Genomic DNA, 23,152 nt, shown 5'->3' with positions numbered 1-23,152 from the left:
CTTGTTCTTAAACTGAATAACTTCCTTCGAGGGCTTTTCCATGCTGAAGCATGTGTGATTCTGCACTTCTATGAGCTAATGAAACTTCCTCTTCGTAAGGAGAGAGGGGAAATGGACCAACATTGACTGAAGAGGAAACTATTGAACTGTGTTTTCCCAACTTTGTAAATAGTTGTAGTCAAAGAATCTGCCCTGTCTTCCCCACAAATCTCTATCACTCCCCATCTACCCCAGTGTACACACTGTCACAGAATGCACACAATCTCTGGGGATGGTGGATCACACAACAGAGCTCACACCGATCTGCTGGTGGAAGTTCTCTGAGTCCTGAACAGCAGAGAAAGGGGCGCCGTGGGCTGGGCCCACCTGGGGCAGCACCCTGGTAACCACGTGAGGCAGCTTCAAGCAGCTAGGGCTGATTTTATCAAGCCCCGTACAGGACACTAAGCGGTGGGAGGCATGACTCATCTATTTCCTGTCATGCTCCTGAGTTTGGGGTTCTTTTAAAGCAAATCCACAATTTAAAATTAAATGTATTTTTATTAATGACCCCTTCCTCACTAAAAGCTTGATCTTAACTTCACCTAGCTTCCATAAACATTCAAAACCAGGTGGTGGGGGGCGGGAGGCAATAAATACTCTGACAAGGAAGCGTTGGGTCAGCTGAAATTAAGTGTTTTAAAAAGACAACGTTGGAATGAGTCAGAAGGGACAAGGAGAATGCAGAGACCTGGTTGAAGGCATTTCTTGTAGTCATTTCATTTCTTCAAGAAATACATTATTAAGCACCTACTATGTGCCAGACATGATGTACAGTTCTAGGTCCAGAGTGGTTAACAAAAGGAGCACAGATTCATGGAGGGAACCCTCTGGTTATGAAGATAAACATCAAGCTAATAAACAGAGTAAAAAATGTATTATGACGGTCAGTGATAAGTGCCACGAGAGAAACTAATACTCCATACAGGGACGGAGGCGGGAGGCAATGTGAAAGAGAAAACCATAGACGCAAAGTGGCACACCTGTGCTAAAGTCCAGGCTACCAAACCTGGATGTAATGCCTGGCCTAATTGCTGCTTCAGTTCTCCCAACACATAGTCTGGAATTTTCTGGTCAGATACCAGTAAGGTAATCTGTCATGTAGGCTCTCTCCATCCCTACCCCCTTCCCCCCCAAGAGATGTCCTGGTCTAAAGTACAATCCTTTCTTTTGTTAATAGCTCCCTTGCCCTATGCTTCTTCTATAAAAACCTTCCATTTCGTACAACTCCTCAGACCACCCTTTTAGTTGCTAGATGGGATGCTGCCCAATTCACGAATTGCTTAATATGGTGAATTACATCTTCAAATTTACTCAGTGGAATTTTGCTTTTAATAGCAGAGAACCAAAGTAGAAGACTGTCTTAATCAGCTTGGGCTGCCGTAACAACAGGCTTAAACAGTAGAAATTCATTTCTCACAGTTCTGGAGTCTGGGCAGTGCAAGATCAAGATGCCAGAGGATTCAATTCTTGGTGAGGACTCTCTTCCTGGCTTGCAGATGGCCCCGTCTCCCTTTGTCCTCACATAACAGAGGGAAGGAGTTAGGAAAGGGGGAAAGAGGGAGAGAGAGACAGTAGGGAAGAGAAGAGGAGAGGGAGATGGGAAAGAGCATGCCTGAGCCCCTGTGCTCGAAGAAGAGGCAGAGAGTGCACTCTGGCTCTCTCTTCTCATAAGGGCACTAATCTCACATAGGGCCCCACCCTCATGATTCATCTAATCCTAATCACCTCCCAAAGGCCCCACCTCCTAATACCTTCACATTAGGGGTTAGGGCTATAGCATATATGGTGGGGGACTTAAACATTCAGTTCATAACAGATGCTTAAACAATAATCCAATTAAATGACAACATTGAGCAGGGACAATGGGAATGAAGGGAAAGTGACAAACATTTTGATGGGAGAATTGGCAAGATGCAAAGATAGCCTGGAGTGAAAGAAGCAGAAATTGGAGGTACTAATCACACACAAACATGGATGATGAGAGAAGTGAAATATGCACACGGAAGGGAGGCAGGTATCGGGGTGGGGAGGAGAGGGAAGACAGTGGTTTCTGGCTTTGACATGACAAGTCAGCTAAGGAAAATGTTCTCCAGCAGTTGGCAAGGCAGACCTGGAACTGAGTGAGGGCTCAGGGCTGGGGATTTGGATGTGAAAGCGTTTGTGCTCACTAGCACTTAGCTGATGGGTGAGCCCACACTCTGAGTGTGGAGATAAGCACACAAGTGAGGGGAAGACGACCAAGTCCCCCTGCAGCCAATATGTGGTTAGAATACTTACCTGACGACTTCTGCCTTCAGGGAAATCAGGCTATCATCCCTTTGCTCTTGCGCTGGGCACCTGTCTTGCAGACCCCAGCCAGGAGCCTCATTGGTGCCATGTCATTCCTTAGACAATTGCAGCCTATTGTGAGGGAGCACCTGAGGGTTTTTAGTAGGTCAGTCTATCTGCAGAGATGGTAAGCTCTGGAGTGGGCATGGGTAGGCCCCCTGGTGCAGACTGGTACATGATGGGCAAAGGTCTGCATACAGGGTGCCACACCTGTATACCTCTACCTGCACAGGGAAGGAGGGGTTAGTGGAGGTTAAGGCCTCATAATGGCCCTAGAGAGAACAGTAATATCCTTCAGGATCCTGCTACCTGGTCACCCCAACCCTGGCAGTATTCCTTGCCCCCCACTTCCCCATACTCCCATCTATCTACCCGCTCAGAGTAGTTTCTCAAAGTACCACATGCCTCAGAATCACCTGGGGGGCTTGTCTTCCTAAATCTCTCCCCAAGGCCCAGAAGTTCTGAATGCGAGTCCCCGGGATCTGTTCAGTAAGCACATTACAGATGACCAAGTTGCAAGTGAGCCGCACACACAAGTTTGAGAGTCGCTACTGCAGAGAAGAACTTGGTGATTTGCTGCTTGTTCTAGTAAACTCAACCCTTCACTGCTCACTGCCCCTGTCTGCTATCACCCGATCTGTACCTTTAAATGTCATCTGGATGCCCATGACCCAAACATCCCAGCAGAACTCCCGTGAACGCTACTGCCTCCCCAGCAGCACCCTTTGGATGTCTGGCTGCATCTCAAAATGATAATGTCGACAACAAAACTCTTGCTTCCTCACACGTTCATTTGTCCCCCAGTCACCCCTGCCTGAGTAAGTTGTGAGCATTCGCCCAGTTGTTCAGGACAAACAGCAGGAGTCATCCCTTCACACCCCACACCTCATCCATCATCAGGTCCTACCAGCTTTACCTTCCAAACATGAATTCATCCGCTTGTCACCACCCGCACTGTCATTCCAATCCAATCCATTATCATGTCTCACCTGCAGCCCTGTTCATTCCCGTACTTTCCTGCTGCTGCCACTTCTGCTCGCTTAGTCTATTAGAGTGTAATTCATACAACATACTTACTCTAATACAGTAGCCAGCATGATCTTTATAATATAGAACTTAGTCCTTTGCTGAAAGCCCCCTCCTTTGCTTTTGATCCAAATGAAAAGTAAAATTCAAATGAGTTGGTATCTGCTGACTCTCCCCACACCTCCTGCACTCTCCTCCTTGCCCTCTCTGCTTCAAGCTCGTTTCCGCCTCAGGTCATTTGCTCTTATTCTTTCCAGGTCTTCTTCTGAATTCCTTCCCCATTTTATGTAAGCGTCTTTTCAAATGGAGCCTCCTTGGAGAAGTCTCTGCTCACCACCTTGTCCGAGTATTTTCTCCATCTCCATTCCATCCCTGTCTAGCCCCAGCTTTTTTCCTTCAGAGCACTTATTACCTGAAATTATATGATCTATTTATGTGTTTATTTGCCCATAATTTGTCTCTTCCAGTAAAACAAAAGGTATGTGAAGGCAGGGACTTTATCTCTTTTGTTCACTCCTGCATTCCTACATCTTAGAGCATATACTAGACACTCAGTTTGCAGTTGTTGAATGAATAAATAGCAAGTAAATAAACGAATAAAGATAGACTTACCATATAAGGTGGTAAGTGCTGTCTCAGCCTAGACTTTTCCTCCAGAAGCAGAACCTGATTCAAGGACTTGTTGGCAGACAGTTTGTTTGAAAGATGAGCACAGGGAGTGAGAGTGAGAGAGCAGGAGAGGAGGAAAAGCAAAACAAGGGTGTGTCATCAATCTAGTCCTGCTGGGAGCAGTGGGCCTGGATCCCACTGGAATGCTCCTGGGAGCATCCAGAGGCCTCTTCCAATTGTCCCCTGAGCATTGCCAGGAGAAACTCGGACCCATTAGCTCTTGAACCCCACTGGTTGAAGCCCCCCCCCCCCCAGAGGTGCTGACTCCCCTGCTCTCTCAGGTTGCTGATGCACAGGAAGAGCGAGGGCAGAGAACAAGTGACGTGCAGTGGGTACTGGACGTGAGACCTGTCAGCACAAAGCCAGTTAGAGCCCACTCGGAACTGGCTGGAATCAGAGGTGAGGCTAAAGGGGTGTGAGGCAGGGCATCAGAGGACCTGCAGCACGGGTTGTAACCGAGGTGTACACAGAGGTCTACAGGGTGCAGAGAAGGGGCATTTGGCCCAGCAGAGGTATTAAACACACGTGTGTCGGACTGAATTGAAAGGAGTAAAATATGTGATTTATTAAATTATACTAAATGGGGTTGGGAGAGTCTCCCCAAAATTGAGAGATTATAAGCAAAGGGACAACACAAATAGCAGAAAGAGCACCACGCAGCACAGTGCAGTGGAGGGAAGAGTCCATGAGTCCCCTCAGCCTAAGTGGCCTTCCTTGGCCAGGTTGTGGCCTCCTCATGGCGCAGTGGCATGCAGGAAAGGGCAACAGACCCAGGGAGTGGAAAGAAAACTGGGCTGGACTGGAACTCAGGAGACCTGGGTTCTAGGCTCACACAGCTCAGTCACTATCTGTTCTTTTGACATCAGTCTGTGTGTCAGCTCTGGGCCTTATTCTTCTCACGTGCCAAATAGAGGGAGTAATCACCAGTCTGACTTCTGTCTTAATGGCCTGGGCATATTGCTGTCGCTGAGGGTACTACATTCAGTACTCAATTCCCTGTGAGTGCTTAGCAGAAACTCCTCTCGATTTGTCTCTGTGTCCCTTACACCCAACCAATGCCTGACAGACACTATAGGTTGCTCAATAAATTTTTGATGAATACATGGATGCGTGATTTCCTTACAAGGAAAAGCACGTGAAAGCACTTGAAGGACTATAATTCCCAAACATGAGCTAACAATGGTAGTAATGGTAGCCTGTGGCTGCGTGGATACTTGGGAGAGATCAGGCTAAACGGAAAAGAAAGCAGGCTGTACATAAATTTGACTTTAAATTTTATTTTCAGGCATGTCACTTTTTTAGCTTAGTCACATTATACCATGGTTATTCCCATGCCTGCTATTTTCATCCTACAGCTCTTGAGAGTTACAGGGACTCAGGGCCAGAGAAAAAAAGGAAGCCTAAAGCAAGGGGATGTGGTCAGGAGGCAAGGCAAGGGCCTTGCAGCATTCACCATGTAGCTGTTGACTCCTTCAGCAAACACTAATTGAGCACCTGCCAGGGGCAGGCCCTCTGGGAATACAGTGAGCAACAAGATACGATCCCTCTCCTCCTTGGCTCACCTGTGCAGCGCACACACACACACACACACACACACACACAGGTGCCTCTTCCTACCTCCCCCCACTCCCATCCCCCAGCACTATGGAACTGAAGTCACTCATGCTCTGAAATACCCTCACAGCTGGAAGGAACCTCAGAGTCCCCACATCCAGTGACAGCCTTATACAAACAAGGTTCCCTGGGGGCTGCCAGCTACTGGGGCTAAAATGAAAGAGGAGATGTCTTACATTTTCCACACATCTCCCTCCCAATGGCTCCGTTTTCCTGTGAGAAACTTCGTCCTACGCTTTGGGGAGGGGAGACAAGCCCCATGGCTCTGCAGGTAAAAACTCCAGGAGACAGAGAGTCCATCACAGCCTGGGCCTCCAGCCCCACCTCACCTGTTGTTTATTGGCTGCTGCTACTCTGGGCAGATAGAACATTTTCACTTCTGGTCCCCCAAGTGTGAGAATTCACCAGGCCACTGACTTCCTGTTTTGTACCAGATCTTTTTAACTATTGCTGTTTTTTGATCACTAAGCAGTTTTAAAAATATAGAAATGATACTCCCATCAGCTCCCACTTGGTTCTCAGACCCCTGGCGCAGAAAGAGGGGCTCTGTATATGTTGGACCCTCCACGCCACTGGAATGGAGCAAGGTCATTATGACCAAAAGAGAACCTACAAGAAAGCAGAGCCCTCCTCCCCTGCCCAGCCTCTTCATGGTTTTTTTTTTTTACCATCCCTTAGGTTATCCCTTAAATAGAAAAAGTCACTGTGGGTGCTCTGTCTCCAGAGCAGTATCTCACAATGGGCACAGAGTTGAACATGATTGAGGATGGAGAGAGAAAATCAAACACTGTGGTTTTCAGAGCACTCAGGATTGGACTAAGAATGAAGCAAAACCCAAGATTCCCTGAAGAGACTGAGGAATCCTTCAACATAATTTCCTTCAAAGTTCCTGGCTCTGGCCAGAGCCATATAAGGCACCATAGAGAGCTCAGAAAAGTTTGCGACCTGACTTTTGCCTGCAAGAAGTACCCATCGAACAGAAGAGAGTAAGGTGAATCTCAAGAGCAGATGGATTCCTCCATGGTGCCCAGCGTGGTTCCTGGTGTATTACAGAAGCGGCATGAACGAATGAATACACAGGAACCATCAGTAATTAAGTTAGGAGAGCCAGACAGTATTTGTAATCAAAAGTCAGAAGACAACAAGATCCACAAGTCTTGAAGAAGGCACCGTGGAGAAGTGAAAGTAGAGCTGGCATGAAGAATGGGCAGAACTTAATTGTTTGGAGGCCAAAGAGAGTATAAACAATAAAAGGAAGAATGAGGAATGTATCAGTAAGAAGCTCAGAGCTGAGGACAGGACGTGGGGAACCTAGACTTCTGATAAGCCCTTCTCTCCACACCAGGGAACCTGGAAAAGAGATTAGAGACAGACAGAGGAGCCCGCTTCTATGGAGGCCTGAGAGTTCAGGGAAGCCACTAATCTGGACAGAGGATAGAAGTGGGTGACAGAGGATTATAAAGAAAATACATTCTTGCCTGGCCTTGAGCAAATCGTTTCACTGGACCCTGAGCATCTGATCCCTCACCTGTGAGACTGAGGATGAGTGAGGCTGTGCAGATGGAGCCCTGTCCTGCACTAAATATGTGCTCAGCAAACATTAGTGTTTTGCCTTCCTAGTAAAGAAAGGTTTGGTTGGGAATAATCCAGTTTAGATGTTGGTCAGATAAATCTAAGGCTAAAGAAAGGCTAAGTAATATCTAGGATCCTAGATCTTTGGGGTCTAAAGGAACTACAGCAGTCACCTTTCAACTGCTACTTCCTAAGTTACAAAGTAATAATTACACTTTGTACTTACATCTTTTGTTTATTGAACACTTACCATATGCCAAGTCCTATGCTAAACACTGAGAATACAGAGATTTAAAAAAACAAAAACAAAAAAACCCACATAAGACTTTTTTTCTCATTCAGGTAAGAGAGGTACCCTGGAGAAGCAGCTCATCCCTGGATTGCCAGCTGCTGAACTATATGCCCAGGGTGGTGCAGTGACTGTGGCCACACAGCCTGACCCTGTTCTACAGTGTTCAGTCCTCATCCCACTAAGCCCTGAGGTCAGGCTGCATCTGTGAGGCCTCAGACTCTACCCAGGTTCCAGGTCAGTCAGTGGCTGGCTGTACAGCCTTAGGCAAAGCACGCCATCTCTCTGACCCTCAGCCTCCCTATATGTAAAAGGGGGCCAATAATAACCCTCATGTCAGAAGGTTGCCACAGACTCAAGATGCAGCAACATGCATGGAAATGCATTGTACTCTGTAGACTGTATATCATGCAAGTAGTTTCTGCTCCTTCTCAGCTCACCTGGGCATCTTTCTCTGGGACAAGGCAGCCTTCCATGGCCACACTGTATGTTTCTTTGCTACTCAGCAGGCATTTACTGAGCACCTCCTATGTGCTCCACTTTCAGCAGCTGCTAAAAACCTATGGGACATAACTCTGCCTACAAAGGGCTCAGCCCGGTTGGGGAACAGCACAAATGGAGGAAACATGGCTATCTACAATTAGGATCAAAATAAGTAGCATCAAGTCTGGAGTCCTGAGGGAGGCCACAGGAAGGATGGGATCTGAGCCAACCATGGAGGCTGGGGGTGGGGGGGGCAGTAAAGGGGGAAGAGGCCCAGGCAGGAGAACAGCCCTGGCAAAGGGACTGGAAACGGCCAGCACATAGCGCTGCTGGCTCTCGTGACTACCTCCTGGCTCTTGGAGCCAGTGGAATGAAGAGAAGAGGGAGGTTCTGGGTGAGGGCCTGGCATGGCCATGGGTCTGGATGCCCATCTAGTGCCCAGCCCAACCAGATCTGTAGCCAGACTTCTGAGCATCTGCTCTCTAATCATTTCGGAATGAGGTGAAATCTACCACTTTAGGGCCCCCAACAGAAACCTGTAGAATCCTGCGGTGGGGCCCAAGGGTAAAGAAAATCAGTATGATTAAGGAAGTTAGGAAAATAACGGGGAGGCAGAGGGGACAGGGAACACGTCAGAGGACTCTGAAAGAGGAAGCAGCCTAGTCTCAGTTCCGCTCCCAAGGATGGGAAATACCCTCCATTCTCCCAGCCCTCTGCAGCTGTCCCTTTTTCCTTACCTGAAGTCATAAACCCTGGGGCCAGGACCACCTGGGCTCTGAGCCCCATCCTTTCAAGTTTCTCCAAGGTTGCTGAGTCCTGAGCACTTGCAGGGGCCTAGGGCAGCCCTGCATGGGCTGCAGACCCAGGATTCATGTTGAGCAGGGTATAGTTGAGGTTTTATTGAGGCTGGATACCCCCTGGGTTAAGGAATGGAGCTCAGCCCTCATAATTGAAATCCAAGGAAGGGTGCCAAAGTCAGCCCATCTCCCCTCCCTCCCCCGCTCCTCCTCTCTCAATGGGCCCTCAAGAAAGGGAGGGACCCAAAGCGGTTGGGGACAATTGCCCACCCCCACCTACTCAGGGATAGAAGAGTTGGGGCCCAGCTGAAGACCTCCAAATCCAGAAGTCTGTATATTAAGAGTCTGGCTATACTGGGAGAATGGCCTCCAGACCCTGGTGGAAAGCGAGGTGGTAGTAGCTGATAAGTCCCCTCTCCTTTCTTCCTTCCTCTGCAATCCGTTAGAACCCAAAGCAAGAAAAAACCAGGCCTCAGGCAAGAGGATAGGAAGATAAGTAATATGACTTTGCTCCTCCTCGCCAATACCGGTCCTGGGCTCCTACATCTTGTTGGCCTTTTTATTGCAACATCAGCAGAGAGACCAGTGGCTTAAAGTTCTAACTGCAGGCTTTGGCAGTGGCAGGGATCCTCTCAGGCCCTGCTCCATCCACAGCTGCCCCAGGAACTCAGTTTCCCTAGATTGAGCAACTCTGCATTAAGAACCTACTAAGATGACATCCAGTGAGCGCTCCATCTCAGGCCCAGCAGGAAGCAGTGATGACTCAAAACACAATTGGTCTGCTGTCCACCAAGATGCACTTGGTTCTCGATTTCCCTTGTGTATTATCTAGGTTTTTTTAGCCTAGCCTGGGTTCTTCTCCCTCACTCCCACTATTTCTGGTCTAACTTCCCCAACTCAGGGCCGGCCTTACATAGGAAATGCAGAACACCAGGAGATGGAGCTCCCCCTACCCCCATGCCCGTCCCATCACAGAAACCTAAAACTAAGAACATGTTCTAGAATGTTCTCAGCACTGCCCTCAAAATTGTTTGGGAGGCTCTGAGGTTGGTCAGCAGCAGGGAAAATAGATCTAGGTGGTGGACAGTATCTGGAATCACCTCCATTCCTACATGACTGCCTATTGAAGATAGGACTGGTTTGCTGGCTCTTGGTGCTAGTCTTGCAAAGGGAAGTGACTGGGGATACTCCAGGCAGAGCTCTCCTTTGGGGTCTCCAGGCCCTGCCCACACTGGACTCAGCGTGGGTGGGGGGACTTTGTTCTCCAGGATACCTAGAACTCCTCCCACAGGCTCTGGGGCCTAGTGGGAACCAGTTCTTCCTCCCTAGCGAATGGCCGCCTCTTTTGTTTCTGTTAGAAAGCCATTGCTACTCTGCCAGAATCTGTCCCCAGAGTCCTGATTCTCCTAAAGACTCTCATGGTGCAGGCAGATGGTGTAGCCAGAGACAACTCCTCATTGTCCACAATAATGGGCCAGGTCAGGCCTTGAAAACCAAGGAAGATGAAGGCAGCCCACTGGAGCCCAGGAGGGGCAGGAGCTGAGTCAGGAGGCTGCTCCTGCAGAAAAAGCAAAGGGAGAGTGACAAAGAGATGAGGCTTGGTAAGGATTCCTTTACACCATCACATCTGGCTCAGCTTCTCCTGAGCAAGAGGAGAGTGACAGAGGGAGTAACGCCAGAAGCTGAATGCAGTGTTCTGTGGGGAGGAAATGAGAGAGAAACTGAGGGTCCATGAGGGACTGCTGGAGGGAAAAAATATTTGGATTAGGAAAAAGCAGCTACGATGTGGAGAAGGGATGGGCTTGAAGTCAGGGGGAGGGAAGGTGTAACCAAAGGGTCAGCTGGCCATGAAGCCAGTCCATGGCTCCTGGGCTTAGAAAGTTCAGAAATGAAGCTCTAGAGTAATGCTTCTTGGACAGGATGGCCATCTGGAATCTTAATCTCAGAACAAAGGGTTTAGACACAAAGCTGTATTCTAGAAGCTTCCATCTAATTAGAAATAGAACCTCCCTAGGAAAGAATGGCAAGACATGGACAAGTGCAAAAGAAACAGTCCAGTGCTGGCAGGAAGTGGGGACAGCATGACCTTAAGCCTTTGTTTCTGAGATCACCTCCTACAGCACCCACTTCCCAGAAGGTGGGGGACAAACCACATCCACTCTTTGGGTTCCAAGCAGCTCTTGGTGCTAGGCTTGGGTGCTTGGACTGTCTGAGGACCTTACTGAGGCATCAGACTTACTCAGGAGCTCACCGACCTTCCACTCACCTGTCCTGGGTTCCAAAAGGTTGATGCTCTGTCCATCAGACTAGCCTATTGGAGAACTTCATGTAGCCGCCATCTGGACTACTGATGTGGCCACTGATGGTGAAGGGCGGACCCCCCTCCAGCTCCTTCAAGTTCCTGAGAAAGATGATCCAATCAAGTCATTGGGGCTGAGAACCCAGCCTCTCCCTGGGAGACCGACTCCCTAGACCAGAGCACAGGAAGAACTTCCTGGCAGTGACTCACTGACTTACTGACTCACCTCCCAGAATAGGAGCTACCCCATCTCTCAGGGCCAGATGAGGAGCAGGACCACCCTGTGGCAGAGAGGTCTAGACGACTTACCCAAAAAGGACTTCCTGACTCCTGCTCCCTGAATCCCTGATTGTCTGCATTTGCTCCCCTCTTTTGACACCATAATATGCCTGAGATTATATTATTTGTAATCAGGCCTAGACAGTGAAATGCCTGAAGACAGAGACTATGCTTACTTATCTTTGTACCCTTAGAAACTAATACTACAATACCTGCTATAATAGATCCTTCCTGAATAAATGATGTGTGGATGATGAATGAATGAATGAATGAATGAATGATCCCTGCCTGGGGGTTAATGTTAAGAGGATCACTATCATCGGTGTCTTACATGATCTTGTCCATGTTCAAGTTTTCATTCATGGAACTTTCTAAATGGAACCTGGCTCCTTCCTTTTCTCTTGTTTGCTTAGGGGATGGGGAGGAGACAGGGAAGGGAAGCAGTAAGTTTCATTCCATCTTTGATTCTTTCTCAAGCTCCCACCCCAACCCCTGCCCTGAATCTACTTACCGGATTTGGTACAAGTTGAAGACAAAATTAGGCCCTAGGAAGACAATCCAAAGAGAGAGGGTTAGTACATCCAGGGGGAGATGCCTGTCACTCCTCTGGGAACACCTGGTGCTGCCTCACCCCCATCTGGGAAGCGGGGAGGGGCTGGGCTGAGTTGCTGTGGAGGGTCCCAAGTTCCTGCAATAGCTGCTTCTTGCCCCATGCCCATGGGTACGCCCCATCTTCCCAGACTGAATCACCAGCTTTTTCAGGGCAGATCCTGCCACTGGGGATTCCTCTATTAAGGGCACTGATTAGCGCGGGAAGGAGGGAGTCCTAGGTTGGAGCCCCAAAGCAGTAGGCCTGGGCTTAAATTTGGACTCTACCACTTTCCAACCATGTGACTTGAGCCTCACATCTTCATCTATAAAAAATGGAGACTAAGAATTTCATCCTCGCATGGAATTTTAAAGAAAATCATATTAGGGAAAAAAAGCATTGACACATAGTAGGTGCTCAACAAATATTGGTGGAAGCTTTTGGAAGTTAATTTCAAATCTGGGATATGTTCTCTACCTCTCAGCATTCCGGCATGCCTTCCCAGCTCGCCTGGGTCCTATGGGAAGTGCAGATACAGATCAGAGTTGGGAGTACCACAGCAAACTCCAGGAGACTCCCAGGGAAGCTGAAGCATCAGCAAGCTCAGGAAGATCCACAGCAGGGGAAGAGATGTACAAGGAGCCAGAGTGGGGGACACCTGGAGCTTGGCCTGTCTAGTCTGTTGTGTGGCCTCAGGGCCCACATAGGCCTTGGGGATAGATTCATGTAGGCTCTGAGAGAAGAAGACACTAGCTGCTTGCTGGGGTGGGAGGACTCTCCCCTCCCTTGATAAAGGCCCCAGTACCCCACCCAACCCCCTCAAGTGCTCAGCCACACACTCAAGTCTTCAACCACTGCAGCGACCACAGGAAATATTTTTGCATGACGCCATGCTAAAGAGTTTGCAGCCCCACCCAACTCTCCAACTGCTATAGGAGAGAAGGGGCTCAGCAGAACTAGGGTGACAAGGTCCACTGCTCACTCACCATCCCAGCAGTACCCACTCTGGTACCACCTGGCCAGGCTGTAGCCCAGGATGGACACGAGCAGCAGCGATAGCCCCACACCGAGGATCAGGCCCAGGGTGCTGATGGAGTCCTCACCTGCAGAGAGACATGGCATGTTTCACCCAGCTACCCAGAGCTCTCGCAGAGCTCCCTACATCGCGGCCATCCCCCATGTTCCAATTTCCTCTCCTCTTCTCCCCACTGCCATCAAAATGACTGTCCCTGAGCATCTTGATCTGAGCTAGCTAGTGCAGCTAAGCTGTACTAAATGGTGAATGTCAGATGCCTAATTTTTTTAGTTAGCTTGTTTATCCTCTGACACTAGAGATAGTTTGGAGCTGGGAGGCCTCAATCCACAGGCATTCTACTTGTTGGAAAAGGCACTGCTGTTTGGAGAAGAGTCCGGGGCGGGGTCTCTTCTCGGCACAAAGCCTGCTGACCAGGAAGCCTGGAGGCCCCAGAGCAGAGGCCTGCGATGCTCAGTGCCCTTCCCACAAAGTCCGCATACCCAGTGGCAGTGGTAACCCGTGGGCTCTTTTTGCTGCTTATATTCATTGTTTCTTCCTTTTTTGTGGTATGAGCTCCTAGCTAAATTTGTATTTTATTTGGAGAGAGAGAGACAGAGAGAGAGAGAGAGATAGATAGAGAGACAGAGAGACAGAGACAGAGACAGAGAGAAATAGGAAACCTACAGGGAGATGAGATGGGCCCGAAGCAGAAGCAGAGAGGGAAGAGGGAAACCAGGTTTTTAGGAAGAGGCTGACATAGACACATCATGGTGATAAACCGCCTTGCCCAAACAGGGAAGTAAGAGGAAGACCAGCCCCACTGCTGCTGGATGAGGTGCCAGGAGTGTGGAAGAAAAAACTGATGGCCCATCTACATGGCTCTGTGTCCTGGGGCTCCAGGGGTGTTGCCAAGAGGCCAGGAAGTGCAATGGTTAAGCACTAACTTTGGCACAGCAGGCTTTCATCTAAAGCCCAAACCTACCATTTGCAAAATATGGAACCTGAGCAAATCCCTTTCCCTCACTAAACTTCAATTTGCTCTTATGGAAAATAAGCATAATAATAAATACACATACTAGAATTGTTGTGATGGTTAGTGGAGATGTCATATATAGAGCACTTAGGTACTCAATAGATCTTGAGTGTACACTAGGTACTCAATACACTAGGTACTCAATAGATGTTAATTATATCATTATTGCTATTGTCGATATCATTATCAATAGTACGATTATGTTTTTAAAATATTTTACAATCCTCCCCACCCAAGCCTTTCCCTCTCCCATATCCCTTGGCCATTCTTCCCGTTAAAGCAGTCAGGTTATTCTCTATTCAGCAAAGAGCATGTGACAGTGAAATGCAGAGAGAAGGGGTCTCTCCTCCTAGTTTTAGATTTCAAAACCCCAGACCCTTAGAAAAATGGAAAGGATTCACAACATAGACAAGAAGTGAGCAAAGCAAAGTTACACTCCTAGCCATACTAGGGGGGAAAAAATCTCCAGCTTGGGGGAGGGAAGGGAGAAAAAGAGATGAAGAAAAAGCACTGGAAAACATTGAGAAGATGTCAGTGGGTCCCACAGAGAGAGTCCTTGTTCCCTGATTCAAAGCTGAGCCCCAGGGAGGCAATACATTTCCCAGAGAGAGCTGTAGTATCTGAGAGCTAGACTGAGCCTCAGAAAGACAATGAGAGCTCAGTAAGAATAGTTGCAGGGAGCTCCTTGGCAGATGGAACCTCAGACAGCCTTGAAGAGTACTGGGCCCTCTCATGGCATGGGAGCAACCAAATGATTTCTGTGTCCCCAAGAGCGCAGGGAAGTCACAGAGAGGCTGTCCAGACCTGAAGGAGTCATACAGCTGGGGTCTAGGGACACATCTGCAGCACCCTGCATGGCTGATACTCAAAGCCCAGTCTTGGAAATGCCCATAAATAAAGTGGTCAGGGAAGGCCATGAACAATGTGACAACGGAGGAAAAAGCCCCAAAGGAGGTGAGAATAAAAACAGGCCATGGAGATAACTTGAGTAAAAATGTTCTAGGCATAGGGAGCAGCAAGTACAGCTGAGACAGGAACATGCCGGACAGGTGCCAGAAGCATCAGAAGCCCCTGAGTGATGAGCAGGGGTGAGACGAGGGCAAGCAGCCAGAGAAGGAAGAACAGGAGCCAGAGAGTGTAGTGCTTGGAAGGCAATAAAGGGAGTTTGGTTTTTCCTCTGAGCAAGATGGGGAGTGTCGTGCGGGGTGGCCTGCAGGGTCTCTGCTCCCGCTCCCCACATAAGAACGCAGGACATGGTGAGGCCAAAAAGGAACACCCATGGAGCCACAGGTAGGGGAGTCATACCACTATAGTGTCACTGGAGGCTGGAGTCACACGACCGACCTGCTGTCTGCTTTTCTACCAACCGACCGATTCCCCTCCCCAGCGCAGCCCCGGGAGTTATATCAGTGGCCAATTGGCTAACCGGCTACACCTTGACGGCCAACTAGCCACAGCCAACTGCCATCTACTACCCGAGCCAGCACCTCTCCACATGAGGCCGAGAGCCTGGAAACTGCAGTCCTGGCTCTGTCCCCACACTCCACCCCTACAGGGTCTCGCCTCACAATCTACGCGACAAGCGTCTTCCGGGAGGGTCGTTGTTCCATATTAGCCTACAGGCACCTACGGACGAAAAGAAACAGTAGTCTGAGGAACCAAGAATGGCAAATCCCTTCCATCTGGGAGGATACATGCTAGCTTTTTGTCCTGGGGAAGGAGGGCCGCTGCCACTGGCACCTTTCCCGGTTTGTGGTACCAGAACTTTATGGCAGTGCTTGGGGTCCCTTGCGTAGTTTCAACATGTAACAGAACAGGGGACCCCATAATAGGCCATAGTGAGAGTACATAGGTTCCCCGCAAAATCATCCCAGCATCGGGACCTCTGTATACTACAGTCACTTGCGGTGGCCACTCAGCAACCACCCCTGGCGTCACTTGCAAATCATGAGACAAACCAGCCCCCCATGGGGCTATCAGGCCCAACCATCGAGAGTGGGGGCTTTTGACCTGCCAGGGCCAAGTCCATTGCTGCCGTTTCCCTGCTTTTAAGCATGTGGGTGCTGGCAGCAAAATGTTCCCATTTCTGCCGTAGCCTGGCTTTAGCAGAGTCTCACTGGTGGTAACTTGTAATTGAATGGGAGCGGCCGTTCGATGTAGCAGAGCTTCTACTGGTGTGGGCCCTTCCTTCCGTGTTCTCTCATTCAGGACTCTCAGGACGTCCCATAGACAAGAGGCCCAGTTGCGATCATGGGAGGGTGTTTTGATACCTGGAGACCTTGCTTCAAAAGGCCATTGTAGCGTTCAATCATGCCAGCTGCTTGCGGATTGTACGGGGTGTGAAACAACCATTGCACGTCCATCCTGGCAGCCCAGCGCTGCACTTCTTGCCCCGTAAAATGGGTACCCCTGTCACTTTCAATGACTTGGGGGCGCCCATAGAGGGCGCACAGCCGTGTAAGAGTGACCACTATATGCCGCTGATCCACAGCCGGACAGGGCCAAGCAAACATCAACCCCATAGCAGTGTCCACTGCTGTGAATGCATACATCGCATTGCGGGCCTTAGGTAGGGGTCCAATGTAATCCACTTGCCAGCGAGTGAGGGCCACCCTCCCTCGCATAATCTGCTGTGTCTCTCAGGGGAGCCTCCGCCTTTGGGGGCTGTCCTGGGCACAGATGGCACAATCATAGCAGGCATCTGCTATCTCCTGCCATTTCAAAGGCAGACCCCAGCGTCTGCTCACCTGCCACATGGTTCAGCTTCCAGCGTGCTGTAATTTCCTATGTAGCCAATGAGCCACATCAGTGGCAGGAGCCCGTTCTAACCATTAGACCCCTGCTAGGGCGTCTGCTTCATCATTACCTGGGGACACTAAGGGGGAGTGACCTGTGACATGCATTAGGGTCACCTCCTTTCTCTGCCCTAGGTCCCAGAGGTCCTGCCACATGGCCTGACCCCACAGTGGACAGTGCCCTACCAACCAGTTTTGGTGTTTCCACGTGGGGAGCCACAACATTAGGCCCCCAAACACCGCCCAGCTGTCAGTACAAATAACTAGGGGCCCAGGCTTGTGGCTGATTATCATCCACACAGCCCGTAACTCAGCCCACTGGCTACTCTGGCCCATCCCAGTATCAAACCAAATGGTGTCTGTTTTGGGCTGCACACCAATATCCGTCCAAACAGCTGCAGCCCCTCGGCTAGAACCATCGGTAAACCAGGCATCCTCAGGTACTGGGGGCTGTTCTTCTTTGTAGGGCGAGGGCTCCAAGTCCTCCCCTCTAGGCAGAGCGCTTGGCTCAGCCTGGGCTATAAGCTCCACAGGCCCCAGGTCCTGTTGTAGCTCTGTGCTCAAAGGGCTTGAACTAAGGGTGCTACATTGCTCTAAGTAAGCACCCCACTTGGCGAGGGTGGTGGTCTGTGCCACCCCCGTTTTGGGTCCCTGGGTCCACATATGGATCCACCCCTGGATGGGATAGGTTGTTCGAACCAACACCCGTGCAGTTCCTGTGATGGCTTCTGTGGCCACTAGGGCTGTGTACACAGCAGCCAGCTGTTTCTCTATTAGACAGTAGCGGACCTCCGCTCCTTTCCATAATTGGAGACGCTCCTGCCGTTGCCAGAGGCCCCAACTGTACCCGTCTTGGGTTACGTGAACATCAAGTTCAAATGGGCGGCCGGGGTCCACTACTTGCAGAGCCTGTGCCTGCTGCACTGCCAGTTTTGTGGCAACAAAGTCTTGCTCTATGGCCTCTGTCCAATCCCATGCAACCCTCTTTTTTATCATGTTATACAAGGGTCTTGCCATTTATGCTAAATGGGGTACAAACGCCCGCCAATACCCTAGCAGACCCCAATACGTCGGCTGTTGGGAGACCTTGGTCGGCCGGGGAAAGGCTTGTATTTCGTCAATAATTGCCTCAGTTATGACCTTTGTTTTACCTGACCACACAACACCCAAAAACTTGACGGATAAGCCAGGGCCTTGGACCTTTTCCTCATTCACCGCCCAGCCACGTGACTTCAGGTGGCAGAGAAGAGAGGGAGCTGCTTGCTCCAAATCTGAAAGAGAATCTGATGTTAATAAAATATCATCAACATAATGAAACAAGGCCACAGAGCATGGGTGATCCCACTGTGCCAAATCCTGGGCCATGAGCCCATGGCAGATAGTGGGGCTGTGCAAGTATCCTTGCGGAAGGACTTGAAAAGTCCACTGCCACCCGTCCCAAGTAAAAACAAACTGCTCTTGACACAAGCGTGCAATGTCAATGGAGAAAAAAGCATTGGCCAAGTCCACTACATAGTGATACATTCCCAGGCGGACAGTCAGACGATCCATTAAATCATGAATTGAAGGCACTGCAGCGTGCAAGGGTGGCGTCACCTTATTTAACTCCCTATAGTCCACAGTCATTCGCCAGGTCCCATCTGGCTTCTTGACAGGCCATACACGGGAGTTAAAGGGACTGTGCGTTGGCCTCACAATATGTGCCTTTTCCAATTCCAATATTGTACAACCAATCTCCTCCTGTCCTCCTGGCAGGTGGTACTGTCGCACTGTAACCATGCGCCAGGGCTGTGGCAACACTCGAGGAGGGTGGTGAGCATGCCCGCGTGTCACCGCTTTCACCACCCTGATCCAGAGACGGAACTCTCCTACCAACGTCTGTAAGCTGAGGCCATATAGCACGTCCACCCCTGGAATATACTCCGGGATGGGGGAGACATAAACCTTGTAGGTACGAGGAGGAAGCCTTCCTATACCCAGTGGTAAGGAAACGGCTTTTATAGTCACAGTCTTTCCCCCCGTAGCCATCAATGCAGATTGCTGGTCCAGGGAACAGTTCTGGGTTCCCATAAATGAGACTGCAGTCGGAGCCAGTGTCAACTAGAGCCAAAACCCTCTGTACATTCGAAGGGGACCAATGTATGGACAGTTCCACGTGGGGCCTTCGGTCCCTGCTCGTCCCCTCTGACCAGGTACCTTGGCCCCACCCCTAATCAAGCTGAAAGGAGTTGCCTCAAATGGCTGCATGAAATCCTGGAGGGACTCGGGTCGCGCTTTGCCAGACTCCTCCTTTATGTTTCTCCGGAATTGTAGTTCCGGACGCAACTGATTCCAAAGTTCCAGCAGGAGTGCATTGGGTTGTCGGTCTATTTTCTTCCAATCAACCCCTGCTGCCACGAGATCACACCACATCTGTGCGCGCGTTACTCTCTGAGGCCCGCGACCTCGCCCCTTTACTTTTGATTTGGGCATCCAGGTCTCAACTGCATGGACCTCCCGTCTTAACTTCCTTTGCCTCCAGCTTTCAACATCCCCTAGGGTGTCCATGGCAGTTGTAACTTCATGGATCCGCCGCCCCACATAGGATGTAAGAATGGCAACCAAGGATCCAAAAGCACTCGCAGGTGCAGTATCCAAAACCAGATCTCTCCTGCTGGCTGTAAAAAGCTCGTCATCCGACCCCTGCATATTAGGGTTGAAATAGCATGTCTCATACCCATTTCACGGATGATTTGCGTAAGTTCCATATATGACTGCCATTGACTCACAGTGTCTGGCAGCTCGCCAGCCTGTCCCTATACTGTGCGTACCGCAGCAGTGAGCCACTCCGTTAAGAGTGTGGTTGCCCTGGTCTTGGGCCAACCTAGGGCAGTTCTGTAACCTTTGTTGCAGGGATGGATGCACTGTCATGAAGTCTAGCTTTTCCATCTCACCTGGGGAGCAGAGAATGTTGTCTGCTCCCTCATCCCATAAACGTAATAGCCAAGCAGAGACTGGCTCTCCAGGGCGCTGTCATTACCGCCCCCCCCCCCCCAGCTCCTGCAACTCAGGGGGAGTGTAAGGGGTGTAGGTTGTGAACTCAGTCACAGCTGGGTTGCCGGCAGCAACCCCTGGGGGCCCAAAGATTGCTCACATTTTACCCTTTGCTTCAAGATTGGCTGGGCTTGGGGGTTGGGAGCTACATTGTCTCCACTTGCTTCCTCCGCCTCTGCCTCAGAGTCTCCACTGTGGGGCCCCTGTTCTAACAGGCGGACCCGGGCTTCCAGTGCTTCCAACCGGGACACCTGGTCCGGCACCCTGGCCATTTCATTAAGCGCACTTTCCGTGTTGAGACTTAAGGCCGTGAGGAACATCCAGCCCACACAGCCGGCTGTAGCCTTCGCCTCCTCTGGCAACTGCTCAGCCAGAGCCTGCAGGGCCCTCTCCCCGCTGGCCAGAGAGCCGTCCATATCCTCCCACCCCTCCTTGGGGGTCCAGCTCCTGAGAACAGTGGCCACCGGACACCACACATTGTGTGGTGGCCACACGTCCTCCTGCCCAGAGTCAGACTCCATTCCTACCTGGTCGGAATCCTAGTCACTGTGTCAGGTGTCTGAGTGGGTGGAGGCCTCCGTGTAAGATGTCCACCACCCTCGGAGCCCAAGGCCACAACACATCACCAAAATGAAGGCAACGCCGTCCATGGCCAAGAGGGTGGTGTGCCATCTGGAGGCTTCAGTCTCCCAGGCAGACCGTGCCTCCCGTTCCCGGTGTCGCTCCTCATGGGCCTCCCAAAGCTGGACTCTCACACGCACAAACTGCTCCACCATGCTTCGGTAGGTTTTGGGCGGCACCACACCCTGCTCGCTGCGCCATGTGTCGTGCGGGGCAGCCTGCGGGGTCTCTGCTCCCGCTCCCCACATAAGAACGCAGGATGTGGTGAGGCCAAAAAGGAACACCCACGGAGCCATAGGCAGGGGAGTCATACCACTATACTCTCACTGGAGGCTGGAGTCACACGACGACGTGCGACCTGCTTTCAGCTTTTCTGCCAACCGACCGACTCCCCCTCCGCAGCGCAGCCGCGGCAGTTATATCAGTGGCCAATTGGCTAACTGGCTACAGCTGACGGCCAACTAGCCACAGCCGACGGCCATCCACTACCCGAGCCTGTACCTTTCCACGTGAGGCTGAGAGCCTGGAAACTGCGCTCCTGGCTCTGTCCCCACAGGGAGTCATGAGAGGATTTTGAGCAGAGAAGTAACAAGATTTGGTGTTTTAAAAGGATCAGTGCAAGCAGCCACTGTGTGAAGAACAGATGTAGTAGGGGGTGATGATAAAGCAGAGACCAGTCAGGAGGTTACTGCAAAAATCCAAGCAAGCGATGACCTTTGGAGGAAAGTAGTGCAAGAAACTGAGACGCTGAAGTCAAAGAGAGATCATCTATGTGGATAATGAAAAGTGTGACAGTGACCCAAGAGCTCCAGTCTTCAAGAACTGGCGATAGTGACCCAGCAGTGGGCGGACAGATGACTCAGCCAGGCGTGGTTGTGGCTTCTTGGTGTTTGTGGAAGTTTTAAAGAGTTTCATCATAGAAAAGTCTCTCCAGGAGTAGAAAGTACCCGTAAGAAAGTACCAGCAGGGAAATCACAGGCCTTCTGGAGATCCAGCCAATGAGGGAAGGAGATGCATTATCTCTGTTTGCTACCATCTTGGCCCCACGCACTTCTGGCTTAGGTGGCTTGCAGACACACTTAATTTCTCTGTTTTACCTCTTTATCTGTCTAGCATGCTCCTTTAATTAATATTCCTTACTTAGTCTCCCTTTTGTACAACTTTACATTTTTATTATAAAATATTTGATGCACAGAAAAAGTACATAAAATAATATAAGGAATAATATAATAATATAAGGAAAAATTGTTTTATATGCTTTGATATTACGATTACTTCCACTTGGAATAATGGAGACCAGATTTACTCTCCCACCTTAAAAAACTAAAAAAACAGACAAAACATGTAAAATAATGGAGAAAGGGAGTGCAAGATGATGATTCCTGAAAGAAGGAAATGAAATGAGGTGTACTCTATGATTACCCCGCTTACTGCCTGGGCTGAGTTACAACTGGCAGTACAGGGCAGGGGGACAATCCAGCAGTCTAGGTTAAAGAGAAAGAAGTTGGTGTCCGGGTGACCAACACAGCTCAAAGTTATGGGACAAAACAGGGATTTGCAAAGGGGTCTCCTGAAGCCTTTGGCTGCAGCTTTTCCTTTAACTATTTTCTTCTAAAATTGTCAAGTTTTGTTTTTCACAGTTAGAACACTAATCTTCCTGGAATTCATTTTTCATATGTTATAAGAGAAATTAGGAAATAATTAAAACTGAATAATAGTGAAAATACAACATATCAAAAAATGTGGGATGAGGAGGCAGTCCAGGGAAACCAAGGCAGCGGAAGTTCATGGGGCAGAGGTGAGAGCTGCACAGAGAGAACCCCAGAAATGTGCATGTATTCAGTAAGGCACGGATCAGTGCATCTGAAGCCAGAGAGAAATCATCTGAAAGGATTAGTGGGAACAGTGTCTAGCATTCAAAGGAGGGCTAAGAACAGTGCCTGTTCCCATAAGCCAGACTGGAAAAATTAAAAATTCATAGGCCCATTGGATAAAGTACTCAGGAAGGCCTTGCCACAATAGTGGGGAATACTTAACCCCAGACTGAGTACTGCTCTTGGCCCACCTAACAAATCATAAAAGCAAGACCAGAAGGGATCAAACTTCTCCCAAATAACTTAATTGCTTCCCAAAACATTGATAGAAAAACAAAAATATCCAGCACTCAACAAGGTAAATTTCACAAGGTGCGGCATCCAGAGATTATGAGGCATGCAGAGAAACGTGACCCATAGTAAGGACAATTCATCTATTGAAATCAACCCAGACCTGCAAGAATGTTAGAATTGGCAAACAAGGACATTAAAGTAGTTGTTATAACTGTTTCCATATGATCAAAAATTAGGTAGAGGCATTCAAGATATTAAAAAAGACCCAAATCATATTTCTAGAAATGAAACCCACGATGTCTGAAATAAAAAATACATTGGAAGAATGAGATTAATAGCAGATTAGATATTACAGAAGAAAAAAGTAGTGCACTTGGAGACATAGCAATAGAAACTATCCAAAATTACATACAGAGAAAAAATAAATAAAACAAATGAAAAGAGCATCTGTGAAGTGTGGGACAACTTCAAACAACCTATGTGTCACTAGAGTCCTCAAAGGAGAAAGGGAGTACAGGAAAAGTATTTGAAGAGATATGGCCCCAAATTTTCCAAACTTG

At 49.4% G+C, this 23,152-nt stretch overlaps 1 protein-coding gene across 1 annotated transcript; it reads right to left on the bottom strand.

Annotated features, from left to right (window-relative positions):
- Window positions 1–6,643: 6,643 nt before the first annotated feature.
- Window positions 6,644–22,444, bottom strand: SMIM35 (small integral membrane protein 35). The gene is made up of 4 exons (XM_074335411.1): window positions 12,974–22,444; window positions 11,910–11,943; window positions 11,087–11,221; window positions 6,644–10,378 (listed from the first exon to the last, which is right to left on the bottom strand). Exons 1-3 carry the CDS (start codon window positions 13,107–13,109, stop codon window positions 11,122–11,124), a joined length of 270 nt encoding a protein of 89 aa, XP_074191512.1. The 5' UTR covers window positions 13,110–22,444; the 3' UTR covers window positions 6,644–10,378; window positions 11,087–11,121.
- Window positions 22,445–23,152: the final 708 nt, after the last annotated feature.

The sequence above is a fragment of the Rhinolophus sinicus genome, linkage group LG06, assembly GCF_036562045.2.
Source record: "Rhinolophus sinicus isolate RSC01 linkage group LG06, ASM3656204v1, whole genome shotgun sequence".
Classification (NCBI taxonomy): Eukaryota; Metazoa; Chordata; class Mammalia; order Chiroptera; family Rhinolophidae; genus Rhinolophus; species Rhinolophus sinicus.
This window is presented reverse-complemented; position numbering and strand designations above follow the sequence as displayed.